We start from the raw sequence: 17,320 nt of genomic DNA, 5'->3' as shown, positions 1-17,320 counted from the left end.
AACTATGGGAACTTTTAATAACTTTGGGGCAGTTGTGGCCTAATGGTTAGAGAGTCAAACTTGTAACCCGTAGGTTGCGGGTCGAGTCTCAGGTCCGGCAGGGATTGTAGGTGGGGGGAGTGAATGTCCAGCGCTCTCTCTACCTTCAATACCACGACTGAGGTGAGACCCTAGAGCAAGGCACCAAACCCCCAACTGCTCCCTGGGCACCGCAGCATCGGCTGCCCACTGCTCCGGGTGTGTGTGTGTGTTCACTACTGTGTGTGCACTTGGATGGGTTAAATGCAGAGCACAAATTCCAAGTATGGGTCACCATACTTGGCCACACGTCACTTAACCACTTCACTTGAATAAAGTGATTTTCTGCATTTTGTATTCCCTCAACACCAGCAATCCCTGCACATGATAAATCAACTTTAATCTGACACGTGTGTTACCTGCTTGTCGTGGTCCTCTCTTCCTTTTGAAAGCAGCTCCAGACTGCAGCGCCTCCAACAAACCATCCATGATACCAGTCTCATCATCTGAAACACACAAATGCAACATTAAACACACATACAATTAACATTATATATAGATAATACTCTCATTGCTATTTGAAACACACACATGAAGTATTATTAGTACACATGAAGTATTACTGCTGAAACACACATGTAGAATCTCAGAGCAACAGTCTCAGCCACAGTGACATCAGATGAGAGAGGAGCAAAGGATCATGGGAATGTAAACATCCTCTGAGACACAAGTTAAAGCAGACAGCGCCCCCTATTTTTAACACACTGATAAATTAACCTACATAACAGAAACAAGAGCAATACTGTACCACACACACACAGAGGAGGGGAAGAACAGCATGATTTGAAAATATTTTGTCTGTGCAAAATAGTTTGTTGAAAGTGTGTTTTCATATAGTGAACGGGTTCCAGGGTTGTTTTCACGTGTGTATAGACAGATGGTTTCAATCAGGTCCTCTCTGTACAACATGAGGTTAAAGATTTATGGGTCTAATATCCCCTCCCCCATCAACACACACACATGGAGCCAGACTCACTGTAATCCCCGCAAAATCTGCAGCCAGATGGTTTTGCATCTGACCTGAAAACCTACATCTCACATACACACACACACAGACACATACACACAAACACATCACACACTCAGAGCTGTCTGCAGTGCACACACACCACCATGAGGTGCGGAACAGGAACAGCACACTGATCTGGGGAGATTTTCTCCCTGCTGCTTATTATATTTTACATATGTTATTACATATCACATCACTTAAAAAAAGATGATTAAAATTAATATTTCTTTTTTAACACATAATAGGCATTTCACTCCTGTTTTCCAGTGTCCACCAAAATATCATGGTTACGTTCTCCTGTTTGAAGAGATATCATATTAATTTATTATAGTTTTACAGTTGTAACATTAACTGCACAATTTAGTGTTCGAAGTGACAAATATAAATGTAACGTCCATATTTCATATATATTATATATTTTTTTTATATTAAATTTATAATTTAACATTTCCTTAAAACCCATTTTTTATTACCTTTTATTACTATATTACTATACTATTTTATACCATTTTATTAACTCTATTACCTATTATTTAGTATTAAAAAAAATATATACAGTATTAATAATCTTATGAATTGACATTTTCCCACTGCTGTTACTACGCTGAGCAACATTCCTTAAATTTAAACTACTTAAATGTATTAATATAAAATAAACTAATTTTATGACAAACACTTTAAGTTCAATTTATTATAATGATTTACATAAATTAAGATATTATTATTATTATTTAAATACAATGTATTCTATTTTTTGGTATTTTTATTATAATTTATTTTATAATAATAATAATAATAATAATAATAATAATGGTAACACTTTACAATAAAGTCCCATTAGTTGCATTACCTACCATTAAATAATACCAAGGAATATTATTATTAATATTTTTTTTAAATCTTTAGTTTGGTTAATAAAAACAATTATTCATTGTTAGTTCACATCCATTAAATAATATTAACAAACATTTAAAAAATAATGTATTAGACTGTTGAAATGAACAAATAAGATTTATAAATGCTTTAGAATTTTTTTTATATTTTCAGTTCATGTTAAACAATGTGGTTAACTTATTTTAACAAATGAAACCTTATTGTAAAGTGTTATTAGGATTATTGTGCATGTACTGTAGCTTTCATTAATTCACAAAAATTGAAAGACTACATGAAATATGTCTACTTTTAAAAACACTTTCCATTCCAGGACCATTTAAAGAAACAAGTTAACCAAAAATGTTAACCGGTTGCAGTGTCTATAAACACAAACAAAAATGTTGATATTGAAACAGTTCAAATCTGTGTCATTTGACAATTAACTGTAGTGTTTTGGTGGAAACGGTGTTTCATCATGGTCAATTTTTGTAAGGCACATACAGTTCAACCCAGACTGTTAGTGAAGCACAATAATTCCCTTCACATGCAGACACATTCTGGATGAATATCTTTCCTGTTTCAGCTGCATATTAGACCATAATCAGCCATTAAACTCACTCACAGTCTCTCATCTGAAGATTACAAACACATGAGCATCATCACAACACAGACCAATCACATGGTGACATCTGTTTCCACATACAGAATATCTAACACACAACACTGACACCTATTGACCATCCACATTAGCTGCTATGGTTCAGTGATTTGGAGTGTGTGTGTAACGGTAATGTGGGAAAGACTTTTATGCATCTAATTCTCAGGGTTTGCCTGCTAAACTAAAGATAATGTGTGTATGTGTGTGTGTGTGTGCGCGTTTGAGAACATGGGAATGTCAAGGACAAACATTTCAAATATTCAGCCCTGAGAGTTTGAATGAAACCTCTGTCTGTGTGTGTGTGTGAGAACACTCATATGCAAGACACACAGGCTACTGTGATCTTCTGGAAAGAATATTCTGTGTTACATGTGTTTTTGCTCAACTGACATTCAAATCTGTCACCTGTATGCAAATCAAACCTCATAAGGTCTAACTGTGATTAGATAATAAATGACACTTGCTTTTATTGTCCAATTAAATGGCATCCAGACATTAAGTGTTTTCAGTCCAGATACTGTTTGGGCTGCTGCATGTATAACAGTATGTTGGTTAAGCTGATATGACTGATTTGTAAACTGCAAAAGGAACTATGCAGTAAACAGTAAACTAAACTTCAATGAAAATTACAAATGTTGTCTTGGCAATCAAATGAAATATGCTGAAGTAATATCATTTTTAAAACTGGAAACTAAAAAACTAAAACTAATAAAAATAAGTACAAATAACAACAGTAATAACTAATAACTATAATTAGTTATATATAATAACAACTTTGATTAACATGAACTAACAATAAACAACATTTCTACAGCATTTATTAATCTTAATGCTATAAACACATTTTTTAAATCTAAAGATAAATGAACTAACATGAAAAATGAACAACTGCATTTTTAATAACTAATATTAACAGATTAATAAATGATGTAAATATGTAAATTAATGTTAGCTTGTGTTAGGTAATGAATTAACTAATGTCAACAAATGAGACTTTATTACCCATGTTTTTCTATCATCTTCCTTCAAACACGCGCACACACACACACACACACACACACACACACACAGACACAGGTCTGCAGAAATAATGAGTGGAAATTTGGAGCCCCAAAAGTTTCAAACTACAGCCAGGCGAGAAAAGTAGGTCAGAGAGAGAGACAGAGAAAGAGAGAGAGAGAGAGAAAGAGAGAGAAGCACACACACACACACACACATAACATGCATGCATGCATGCATACAAAAAGAGAGCGTGAGATAGACAAAGAGAGACATATACACACACACACACATGCAAAAAGAGTGTGAGAGAGAGACAGCTAATTTATTAGATGTACTACAGTGGCCAAATGATTTCACATGATCCACGTTAAATGTTGAGTGCGAATCAGTGTGTGACGGGAATAAAGGAGAAAACTGTGTTCATGAAGAGTATGTCTCAGGAAAGAGGAGAGCTAGAGAGATTTTTTCAAAATGGTCTAAATCTCACAAGAGCATATCCAGGTCACATTTCACCCCAAAACCAAGAAAAAGAAAGGAGAAAAGAAGAAAATAAATTATATTTGAAAATGAAGTTGTCGTCTTGTTTGGAGGAGAAATGTGACCTGGATATGTCTAACACACACACACACACAATGTGAATCTTTACCATCATTGATGTTGGGAATCTGTCCAGCGTTCATTCTCTTCTGTTTCTCCTCTTTCTCTTTTTCCGCTTTCTCTCGTGCCAGTTTGGCTCGACGAATCTTCTCCTCTGCTTCTTTCCGTTTCTGGTTCTCTTTCACCGCTTGCTGTAAAACAAACACACAAGTTAAGTTGCGGCCTCAAGATTTCTGATTCACATCTTCTTGTGTTTGTTCAGCTGAAGGAGAATAAAGTTTATAAAGTGTTATGATGAACGGATAAGGTAAGTGTGTGTGTTTTGAAATGGAGTCTCTGGTCGCTTTGACACAGAGAATATGTCTAGACAAAAGTCTGTTTTAATATACTAAACAGACGGATGACCGAACCATCTGCCACACACACACACATACAGCACAGGTGTGTGTGCATAAATACTGTCTCTACAGAGAAATTCAAATATAATACTGTTCAAAAGTTTAGGATCTATAATATTTTAAGAAAATTAATGCTTTAATGAAACATGCTTCCACTTATAGAGTCATTTGAAGCCCATTTTACTTCTGTACTGTCCTAGAGTACGTTGCATTTCTAAGCCAAAATAGAATATTAAAAAAAAAAAAAAAACTGTAATATAAGACTTGATTTATATAACGAAGAACTGATTGGATGACGAAACGTGACTATATGAAGGTGCTTAAAAAAATAAGGGAGACAGCTGATGTCATGCACAAAAGAAGCAAAATTATTACATTTTGATAAAAAATTATGAAGACTATATGTGACCCTGGACCACAAAACCAGCCATAAGTAGCACGGGTGTATTTGTAGCAATAACCAACAATACATTGTATGGAGTCACATAACATGCATGGATGATTTGTTCACAATAAGTCCAAGAAACAAAGTAAAGAAACCGAGAAACCAAGTTAAATATCGGTTATATTTTCAGTCGCGTACTGACCTGGAACATGTTCCTGAAGTTGTTGAGGTCACCGAAGAACTCTTCTGGACTCATTTTCTTGGGGTCGAACACAAAGTACTTGCCCAAATCCTCATACTGCTTCTCCATGTTATCATGCATCAGCTTGAGCTTCTCAAATTGCTCACCAGCCGTCGCTACAAAACTGTACACTACTTTGTCAAGGAAAATCACATGCTATTATGATTCACTGTAACTCAGTCGTGTAGGACTCAACATTTATATTTATACTGTAAAACATTACTAAATACATTAAGTGAGTTGTTTTTTCCCTCACCAGAGAGCAAGTACTAGAACAAACATCCTCACAAACTTCATGAATGGATGATCACATTCATAAATTCAAAAGTGTTTGTTCTGGAACTCAAACAGGATGTGATGTCACAATGGATCATTGACACTGTATTTTTATAGCATTATTGTTTGAGGAGAAGATTGTGGAAACCAAAGTGACACTTCCTGTCATGCAACAGGCCTGGGAGGAAATAAAGGATATTGTCATTTTCTCTACAAATTTGTCCTTGTCGCTCTGCGGAGGGGGGAACGTCTCGATGTCTTTCTCCAGGCTTTTAATCTGCTTTCCCATCTGATCTAGATTCTTCTGAAGCGTCTCTGCTGACACTGAGATAGAGAGAGAGGGAGAGAAAAATTATGAATCTAAATACATAACTGATCTGAAATGAAAGAGGTTTCTTCTCCTTAGCAAGGGTGCATTTATTTACGGAGCCCTTTAAGGGACATGGTGGTGGGAAAAATTCGGGGTGAGTGGAAAAAATTCAGGGTGGAAGTAAAAAATCTTTTTTTAAATTTAACTGTTCTGCACATAACTGTTTTTAAAACAAATTAAATGTAAATAAAAAAAAAATTCATATTTTTGTGGAAACTGTGATATATTTTGTTTTTCAGGATTCTATAGAATAGACAGTTTAAAAGAACATCATTTATTTGAAATGGAAATCTTTTATAACATCATGAATGTCACTTTTGACCAATTTAATGCATCTTTGTTGAATAAAAAAATCTTACTGACCAAAACTTTTGAATGCTAGTTTATATAAAATAATAAAAGAACCATCGATGAGATTGAGACAGACCTCTGCTGGCTTTCTCCACGTGGATGAGCTCATCTGGGAAGGTCATGACCTCAGGATACTGCTCCTGACATATTTCCGCCAGGAAGTGCAGTAGAGTCTGTTTCTGATCGGCTGATTTAGTGTCTCTCAACTAAACACACACACACACACACACACACACACACATTTGTTTACTGCTAACTTTGTGGTGACCAACACATCAGGCACTTTCCACAAACAGGGTACAAACCATTGTCTCGCTACATTTTAAGAGCTAGAAGAGGCACACATCACATGTTCTTTAGAAAGAGAACTATTAGATGTGTTAGATAAGCTATTAACTCACAGAAAGTGAAGAAGTAGAAAAAAAAGTGAAGTAGAAAAAAAGCTGCTCTTTAGAAACACATCAAATGCCACAAAATGTAGAGTTGACAGCATTCGTCAAACTCATTAATGCAGATGTTGGAAATCACCTTGCACAGGTAACTGATGCTGAAGCCGAAAGCTTTGGAGTTGCGTGATCCTGCGTTCATGAAGTTTCCCAGCAGCAGAGTCATCTCCAGCAGTTTGGCGAAGCTCTCGCTCTTCCGAAGCTCCTCGCAGGCGGCTGTCACCGCCACCACTTCCGGCTTGACGTTATTCACCTGCTCCTCAAACTGAAGTCTGAAGAGGATGGAGGTCAGACGGGGCTTCAGACGCTTCACTGAACTGATCTAGAGAGAGATATACACATGTATCTGAGTGAATGTTTGTGAGATGCATTTTTGTAAGCCAAAACCCCAAAAAACAAGCATTTTAGCACTTTTGGTATCCTAAAGTCAATTGTTTTTTTTGAAGTTATACTGTATATGTATACACACATAGATTTTTACAGGAGTGCTTATAAGTGTGTTTCTCACCACAACTCCAAACTGTTCAGACTCGGCCAGCTCCTCGTACTCATCTTTCATCTCTGATAATGTGTTCATTTGTTCCTGCTCCGGCAGCAGCTTCAGCAAACTCTGAAAAACACACAGCAGCTGTTTAGCACAAGGTAATTACTCAGGAAAAGACGATGCCAGTTTTACTGTTTTCGTCCACCAAACGTTTTGGTTTGCCCACCAAAAAACTTTTCAAATACAGTTTGGCAACTGCATAAGAGACATTTGCATTTCTGAGGTATTTTAGGGTGGGGCTTGATTCATATAATGGGGAATTGATTGGATGATGTAAAGCGACTCTATATGAAGCTGGATGAAAAAGTAAGTTATGTTTTGATAAAATATTACGAATGAAACATTTTTAGTTTTGGAGTAGCATGTACTAAAGACTCATTCACAACAAAACCAAAAAACAAAAGTAAATAGGAGGAATTTTGCTTTTATTTGAACTTGACGAGAAATGTTCTTCATTTTAAGATTAAGGATCTCAGCACAGTTATCTTCAAGATATACCATAGTTTTAAATAATATCAAAACAACAAACTTTTATAAAAGGTAATTATTGGTTGAATTTTCTTTTGATTTCAACTAGCGCTGTCAAAACGATTAAATCGCATACAAAATAAAAGTTTTTGTTCACATAATATATGTGTGTGAACTGTGTGTATGTGTATATATACACACACACACACACACACACACACACATACATAAATTTATTTATATTCACATAATTTGTATTATATATAATTATTTGTAATATAGAAACAGCATATTTTTCTTAAATATATGTATGCATGTGTGTGTATTTATATATAAATAATAAATATACACAGTGCGCAAACATATATTTTGGATGCGATTAATCGTTTGACAGCACTAAATCAACATACGTTTTTTCCTTGCATGCAAAATTAAACATACATTATAACAAGTTAGGGCGGATCGCTTTTCCACTAAGAAAATCCAATAAATATGACTCTTTCATACCTGCACCATGTTTTCAGTGAGAACTTTCTCGTTAACCTCCAGGATGACATTCTTCATCTCTTCATAAGGCATCCTGTTTGAACCCAAGAATATAGCTGCAACACACACACACACACACAGAGAATTCTGAGTAAACAACACTATAAATTACGGTGTTAAACTAGTGAGATATTTCACATCTGAATGAAGATTCATGCTCAGCTGTTACTCACAGAGATTCTGGGATGTTTTGGAGTCGAGCACCTTCAGCTCCTTCACCTTCTTCTTCTGAGTGCTTTTCTTCTCCTCAGATGCCTCTTGATCTTTCTTACCTAGAAAAAGAAAGAAAGAGAGAGGGTAAATACTCTTGACTATTTCAGATATCAGCCTCGAGTTCAAAAAATGACCTGAAAATGATGTTTCTTGAAGGCTGGACACATCTCTCTCCCATATTCACTCACACACACACAGTACTTCAATGTCTTCATAAAGACTAAATAAGTTGATATGACACATCAAGCATAGTGACATGGTGACAGTCCAGTGGTTTTATTTGCTATACTTGATCTAGAAGTACTTTAAACACCAGTTTCAAATTGTTTCATAATTGTCACACATGCAGTTTATTGAACATGTTATTTTAGAGATTAGATTGATTCACACCATAGTGGTGTTATTTTTGTATTATTTATATCCTAGTATGTCATTTAATATTTTTCATTTCATTTCACATTTCATTTAAGTTTATTTTAATTTTAACAATTTTATGTGCTTTTGCCAATTTTATTATTTTTTTAATATTTCTATTTAGCTTTAATTTTATATATTTATATAGTTTTAGTAATTTAGCACTTAAATTTTTTTTTTTTTTTTTTTTTTAGCTTTTTTATATTTCTATTTAGCTAGAGTTTTAGTACTAAAAGTAAACTTATTTGAGTTAGTTGCTAGGGTGACATTTCTAATTTTGGATTTTTTACTTAAAAATAAAGCTGAAATAAAATTATGATTATTTATATTTTGCTTTAATTTTATATATTTATACAGTTTTAGTAATTTAGTACTATTTAGGAATTTTAGCTTTTTAATATTTCTATTTAGCTTGAGTTTTAGTACTAAAAGTAAACTTATTTGAGTTAGTTGCTAGGGTGACATTTCTAATTTTGAATTTTTACTTATATTTAATTTTATTCCAGATTTATTTTAATTACAGAATATGATTTTTATTAGTGTTAGATAATAATAAAAATATATTTCTGTTTTAAAAATGTTTCTATTTTACTTTATTTCTTATTTTCTTTATTTTCCATTTAATAATTACACTTCATTAATCAAATTTCATTGCAATTCTATTTATATGACAGAAAACTATTTTTAATAGTTACAATATCAACACATCAAAAAACTATTTAAGTGAAATGCAAAAAATAAAATAAATAAAAAACTTAAAATTTCAGTAATTTAAAAAAATGTCATGCACAAGTTATTTGTACTGGACATGATAGCTGTACAAAAATTAATTTATGGCCCAAAATGACAAAGAACAGAGACTTGACAACTTCAAATAGCATAGGAAGCATCTAATGTAGAAAAGAAGAGGATCTCTGTAAACACACAAACATGAGTGTGCTGGCATTTCTGTTCTAAAGACAGACTGGGAGGAGCAGGAGGAGGTCAGAGGTCAGGGGTCAGGACTCGTGGTCAAGAGTCAAACGCCCAACAGCTTTAATGAAATGTGAAGACTGAAGTTCACACTACTGACAAGTCTCCAGAGAAACTCCACGGACACACACAGCATCAGATGACCATCAGCTTGTGCGTGTGGTATAATCACTGAAACACACAATCAAGATCAGATAAACATCCTCATCTCTATCTGCAGTCTGGCCTGTGATACTCTTCCATCCTCTCATGCTCATGTCCACGTCTGTCCTTTATTTTTTTCTCTTCTGCCTCTTTCAGGCTCTTTTCAAACTGATTTTTTTCTCTCTGTGTACCTCATTTCCGAGCAGTACATTCGTGTCTGGCATCTGTGTGTGTGTATTGAGTTACAGCAGCATATGGAACCGCTCAAGAGAGTGAGTAGCTCTGGATTACATTACACACACACACTTTCACTCTCAATTTTACACATTAGTTCTTAAGAAAGGCTGCTCATGTTCACTTATGCAAGACACACAAACATGTACATGCATCGAACTCTAAATGAGGATGTATATAAACACGTTTGTTTAGATAAATCTAAAAATTACATGATACAAGCCCAAAGCATAAAGCAAAACATTATTTAAACTGATTTATGAATCATCAAAAAGTATAGCTAAATTAATCCCAAAATAATTAATAAATCCAAAAAGTAAAGCTAAATACGGTGTTTGTTGTCCACAGAAAAACACGACAAATGACAACAACACAGATTTGTATCTTCTCTGACAGCATAGCAAAGCCCTGACACTTTAGCACAGAAAAACTCACATTTACTACAAATCATATAAAAATCTAGTTGTCTTTGAAGCATCACATCAATTAAACAAGAAAGGAATAAGAAACTAAAATTTCAGAAAGATCCTTAAGTTTTTACACAGTTTCATATGAATCTACAATAATTGCACAATAATAACTATGTATTTCTGCAGAAACTATGCATACAATGGTAATGCAATGGCCTCTTGTCTGGTCCTGATATTCTTATATCATTTTCAAATTTTTCTCTTTTCTTCTTACGTATTTTTAACATTTAAATAGTTTTTTACATTTTTATTAGGTTGTTTCATGTAGCTTTAATGATTTTATTTTTTTCAGTTTTATTTTTTAATTATTTTAGTACTTCAACAAACTAATTTCAATTATTTGCCAAGGCAACATTTCTAATTTTAAGCTTTTCATTTAATATTTATTTTATTCAATTTTTTAATTTTCTATTTAGTTAGAATAAAGTGAATTGAAAAAAAGTGTTGCCTTTAAAAAGGTCAAACATTATTTGTACTGAAATTTATAGTTGTAAAAATTAGTTCATAACTCAGAATTACAAAGAAAACAGACTTGACAGCATCAAAAAAGTAAATATCCATTTCAGAATTTTTATACTTTTTAATTGATTCATAATACGTCTTTAATTTAAAGAAAAAAAAACTTTATGAAAACTTTATTATAAATCCCATTTATATAAAGCACTCTGAATTACCATTGTATTTGAAATGTGCTTCTTTATATAAATAAACTTGCCTTTTTTATCTATTTATTTTTACTATGCATGATTCTTAATTTAAAAAAAAGAAACAAATTATAAACATCTTGAATTTGTGACTCTTGAGTTTTGTGGAAAAATAGAAAGGAAAGGGAATACTAATCTATGGCACATTATGGCCTGAAGTCTCAGTCAGTGGGTCAGTGTGTGATTGATTCTGGGCTCAGCCAAAGAACGTGCACACACACACACACACACACACACACTATTGCCTCTGCTACTCACTGCCTGTGATTCATAAAATGGGATCTGTGTTCAAAATGGCTGCTGGTCTTTCTCTTACACACTCTCTCTCACACACACACACACACACACACACACAGAGGAGATACCAAAACTCATTTATGAGCCAATGGTGCCTCTGCAGGTCACAATGGGAACTGCAGCACAACCACAGCACATCTGTGTTACATTAACATTACATTTAAGAGTGTGTGTGTGTGTGTGCCTGTGAGATTGCACAATCAGGAACTATCAAACACAGGCTCTTTAATGTTATTGTTTCTGGATTGTGTTGTAAAACTCCTGCTGTCTTTTGTATTTTTGTATTGCCTGAGGTCTATTCATCCATTCAGGCTTTTATCTTCCTCTCATGGAATCCAGTCTCAGTACACAGCTGCTTCATACAAAAGAGCTCCAACACACACCTTCAATTCAGGACATATCATTTATCATCATTGCTTTCTTTTCTTCCATAAAGACAAATATGACTTCAGACAAAACTAAAACATACAAGAGAACTTTTAGCACTTAAACACACACGTAAAATATACAACATTATATATTATACATATGGTAACATATCTTAACATACATAACATATATTGTATATTATACATGTGTGTATACTGACCAAATGACAAAATACCTCAAATGTTTTTAAAGGAGGATGAGTTACATTCAACATACTTCTTGGGACAAACTATAAATACTTTAAACCATTAACACACACACACACACACACACGCACGCACACACACACACGTTTGTGTTTATTTCTGTAAGTGTCCAGCTGTTTTTCCCACTTCTCTGTCCTGTCTCTGTCTCTCTGTCTGTCTTACATGAAAATCATTGTTTCTCTGCGTATATTAGTTCAGCGTTAACCACAGACATGTCTGCTTTTTCTGGAACTCCTGATCTCACTCTAAACACACACACACACACACACAGCCGCTCTTCTTTACCCATACAAGGCAAGAGTTTATGCGAGTGGAAGGTCACAGTGAGAGAGACAGACAGACACGTCCAGCATGTTAAAGTGAATGCGAGTGAACTCCAGCTCATCAGCAAACCACACACAAACTCAATGCAATCCACTGACACAGAGGAGAAACTTTGTTCTTTCATCTGGCTCTCTTTCATTAGAGAGTATTTTTAGTTTAAAGTGTATTGATGGCAGTCTACTTTGTTCTGTGGAAGTTTATGGTGGAGCACCAGCGCCTCTAGTGGACACACTAACACACTGCAGCACAAACTTACACTTAACTTATTTAAAAACACCAAACTTTACACCTCAGAGAGTTTGCTTTTGAAATTTGTAGTAAAGTTTATGCTAATTACTCCACTAGAACTTGAAATACATATAGTCTAGGGAACATATAGTGTTGCAGTGTTGATGTAATTTGAATGTTTCTGACTTTGTAATTTCCTATATTTTACTGAAGCTTTTCAGATGAAAAAACAAAGAAACAAACAAACAAAAAAAAACTCTTCTTTGTGGAACGGATTTACTGTCCTGTAGCAACTAGTGAAGAATCTGTTACTTTTAAAATGCTAACTTTGCTCTATTTCAACATTCAGAGAATCTAATTTGAAACAGCTAAGTGTTTCATTATACATTTTAAACACAAGTCCTCAAGGAAAGAATGTTTCTCCTCTTGAGAGAAAGAGAATGTACTTGTCAGCAAGTACACACACACTCCATACTTCAGTAATCTAATAGAAAACAAACTCACTGCCTGCAGGAATGCAGGGAGTTCGACACAAAGAAAGAATGAGAAGAAAGAGTGACAGATGCTGGAGAGAAACAGAAAGAGAGCAGGTGGTCGTTGTTCGGGGCTTTAAACGTAAAACACAGCAGCAGCTGATGAGAGACGCCATCCCTTTAAACTTTAAATGTCCATGATTGTGTGTGTGTGTGTGTGTGTGTGTGTGTGTGTGTGTGTTTCGGGAGTTTCCAGGGCTCTGGTTGCCGAGGGTAACCTCGAGCTGAAAGGGGCCCTTCATCCTGTTTTTGTGTGGAAAGGAAGGAATGAGAGCGGAGAGAATGAGGGGGAGCGGAGGGGTGACTCAGTGCCAGATGGCAGGGTGTGGTGTGATGGGGGCGGGGTGGACCCACAGGAAATGGGAGGGTCAGACACAGGGGGACGGACTGTGGGCGGGGTTTTGAGTGTGCTCACTTGCGCACCCCTGGTGCATGAACAGTGCAACTGCAGTGTAAAAAATAATAAGATGTGATATTTAGTAGAGACTGCATAAAATAACCAAAAAGTGCAAGTCACAAATAATAATAATTTAAAAAAAAATCCAGTGGCTTGAATGTGTCCAATACATTCTGAATACAGTATAATATACAAAAAGAGTATCTGATTCACTATTATATTTAAAACTAAATGTAAAATTACAATGAATGGAAAAAAATTTAGATAATTTGTGAACGTCACTGTCTTATAAAGACAAAAACAAAACGTAGACAACATTTACAAAAATATTTAATAGCTTCATTCAAACGGTACCATGTTTTTTGTACTCTATACCATGTTTTATGTACCCTGGTATTTAAGGTATTATGGTATTTTTTTAAAGACCATGTAAAATGCCAGATGGCATGTAAGATATTAATAAATAGATATAGAAAAAAAGGTTTACAAATATAACAAGGGTAAAATAAATATTAAGAGATTTATATCCTGAAATATAAACATGTTTAAATAAGTAATTATATTATATTAAACAACATTCCAAAACCATACTCAATTGTCAGTTAACTATGCACGCCTTGTACAGTTACACACAAAAACAGTGAAAATAATTTGTTTTAACAATATTAAAAAAATAAATAAAAATAAATTCATATATATATATTTATTAATAAGAATATCAACTATATGGCATAATTGTATTAAAATAATTCTGTTTAAATATTTATTTAATTAAATACAACACTAACTCTCAGTCAATTGTCAGTTATACTGTTCATCTGGTACAGTTACAGGTAAAAAGAAAGAATTAATTTTGTTCTACGAGTAGTTAAAATAAGTAGGTTTTATATTTAATGTTTGTTTCATTTCATTTAATTTAATTTTCCAAATCAACAACATCAATATTTCACAATAAAATTCAGTGTATAAAATAAAATATCAGTGTATAAAGGAAAATCATATATTAGGTGGTTATTTTATTTTGTACGTATGCCTGTATAAATCTATTTGTGGTGTCATACTGCCATCTACTGGAGAAACTGTGAACCGAGGCATTTCACTTCTAAACATTTAGACTGATTTATTACAGAAAATTAAAAACTGACAAGAGTTTACCAATGGAAAAAAAATCTTCTAGCATGAGATTTCAGATTTTCCTCACACACAGACTCGTTTATTTCAATTAAAGTGTGTAATTACATTCAACAGTCTGTCAAAGGATGGAGAGTAAGTGTGATAAAGTTGTTTTTGGCATATCAATTTTAATGCATTTTCTTGACTGAGACATTGGCACTAAGTGACCTCAGGAGAGAAAGAGTGTGTGTGTGTGTGTGTGTGTGTGTGTGTGTCTGTCTGTCCTCGGCTCCTCTGGCCATGAAGGTCTGCAGAAGTGACGCACAAACACAGTACGACCTGAATTACTGATCAGACACACACACACACACACACAGTGTGGTTGAACACAATCATATTTTAACTCCCAGGAATGTGAGGATAGATTAGGAACGCACCACACACACACACACACACAGTAATGATTTTAAATCAACACTCCATCCGGTCACACACAGACCCACGTCAAGATTTACTACAGCAATTACAGCAACCTAATTACACACGCACACACACACACACACACACACGAGTGTAATAAGTGAAACTGGTCTATGACTCAGTCAATCTGTCCCTCCTTCACAGCTCAGAGCTCCAGGGAGCCTGCAGGACACACACACACTCGCTGGATGTTGAGAAGTTAATAAGATGCTGAGGTGAGTGTGCGCACAAATATGAAGGTCACACACACACAGGAGGAACAAAATACATCGATCCACATCTGTGCAAACACAAACACACGTTTCAATAAACAATTAAACACACACACACACACACACACACATTTGTTTATGTGAAAAGGGAGGACATTCCATAGACATAATGGTTTTTATACTGTACAAACTGTATGTACTATTGCCCTACACCAACCCTACACCTAAACCTACCCCTTACAGGAAACTTTGTGCTATTTCAGATTTTCAATACACTCCATTCTGTGTGATTTACACGCGCACACACACACTCAAGGACATCAATAACACACAGATCTATCTAACAGGATTTAGTTTGGTCTGTGTGAATGCAGCAGATATGTGAGATATGCAAGAGTGTGTGTTAATAGATCAGTGTGTATTTCCAACATGTAATTACACACACCGACAGCTCTTAAACAGCAGCTGTTACAACTTGCACTTCATCAATGTCACTGTTTGTGTGAAATAAACAATCTAGTGTGATGCTTGATAAAAACACTGCCCTCTAGTGACTGAGTGAGGTAAAGAGAGATTAAATAATTCATTAAAAAATCAAAATCAAAATAAAGCAGTCACTTTATTTTATGGTCAAATTCTCGTTATTAAATCATTATGACCTTTGCCCCACTAAACTCCTAATTTGCTGCTTATTAATAGTTAGTAAGGTAGTTGTTAACTTTAGATATTGGGTAGGATTAGGGATGTAGAATATGGTCATGCAGAGTATGTGCATAATAAGTATTAATAAACAGCCAATATGTTAATAATATGCATGCTAACAAGCAACTAGTTAATAGTGAGGATTGGTCCCTATACTAAAGTGTTACCTGTAGCACTTACTAAATATTTTACTAATATATGAAGCAAATTATCTGTTTTTCTGCATGCCATGTAACCAACATCAGAGAATCAACAGATTTGTTCAATTGTGAAATATAATTTGAAATATGAATTAGAAATATACAATAATAATTTATAGAATTTAATGTTAACTTAGGTTACTAAAATTTAATTCAGAAATCTCTGCATTAAGTTGATGAAAAATACAGTAAAATCAATAATAAAATATTATTACAATTTAAAATAACCGTTTTCTGTGTGAATATATTGTAAAATGTAATTCATTCCTGTGATCAAAGTTGAATTTTCAGCATCATTACTCCAGTCTTCAGTGTCACATGATCCTTCAGAAATCATTCTAATATTCTGATTTGCTGTTAAAGAAACATTTCTGATGATCATCAATGCTGAGAACGGTTTTGTCATTTCATATTTTTATTGAAACTGTGGTACATTTTATTTTTCAGAATTCTTTGATGAACAAAGTTCAAAAGAACAGCATTTATTTGAAATAGAAATCTCTTGTAACATTATAAAAGTCTTTACTGTCACTTCTCAATTTAATGCATCCTTGGATTGATAAAAGTCTCCTTTTTTAAATGATGTCCAGTTAAAAAAAAAAAAAAAAAAAAACTGCATTATGTGCAATTTACATGTTTGCATACAATATTTTTTAATTTATTTATTTTATTATTTTTTTAAGTTGAGTGTTGATTATTATATTTAAAAATAAATGGTAATTAAATTTAAGTTTAGGCTCTGTTGCTAATTGTAACTTTATAGTAATGCAAAAGGGCTCCCTATAATTTAGAGCATAAGCTGAGGT

General features: G+C 34.0%; 1 protein-coding gene across 2 annotated transcripts in view; it reads right to left on the bottom strand.

Annotated features, from left to right (window-relative positions):
- The window catches only part of LOC131552854 (protein diaphanous homolog 1), a 114,197-nt gene that overhangs the window by 7,951 nt on the left and 88,926 nt on the right, over positions 1–17,320 (bottom strand). For both annotated transcript variants that reach the window (XM_058796986.1, XM_058796987.1), the window contains 9 exons: positions 8,416–8,514; positions 8,204–8,298; positions 7,193–7,294; positions 6,767–7,006; positions 6,315–6,444; positions 5,717–5,841; positions 5,203–5,367; positions 4,267–4,408; positions 438–524 (listed from right to left, as the gene is read on the bottom strand). In XM_058796986.1, the coding sequence (XP_058652969.1) occupies positions 438–524; positions 4,267–4,408; positions 5,203–5,367; positions 5,717–5,841; positions 6,315–6,444; positions 6,767–7,006; positions 7,193–7,294; positions 8,204–8,298; positions 8,416–8,514 (1,185 nt within the window). The remainder of the gene's footprint in view (positions 1–437; positions 525–4,266; positions 4,409–5,202; positions 5,368–5,716; positions 5,842–6,314; positions 6,445–6,766; positions 7,007–7,192; positions 7,295–8,203; positions 8,299–8,415; positions 8,515–17,320) is intronic.

This window comes from Onychostoma macrolepis, chromosome 14, assembly GCF_012432095.1.
Source record: "Onychostoma macrolepis isolate SWU-2019 chromosome 14, ASM1243209v1, whole genome shotgun sequence".
NCBI lineage: Eukaryota > Metazoa > Chordata > Actinopteri > Cypriniformes > Cyprinidae > Onychostoma > Onychostoma macrolepis.
This window is presented reverse-complemented; position numbering and strand designations above follow the sequence as displayed.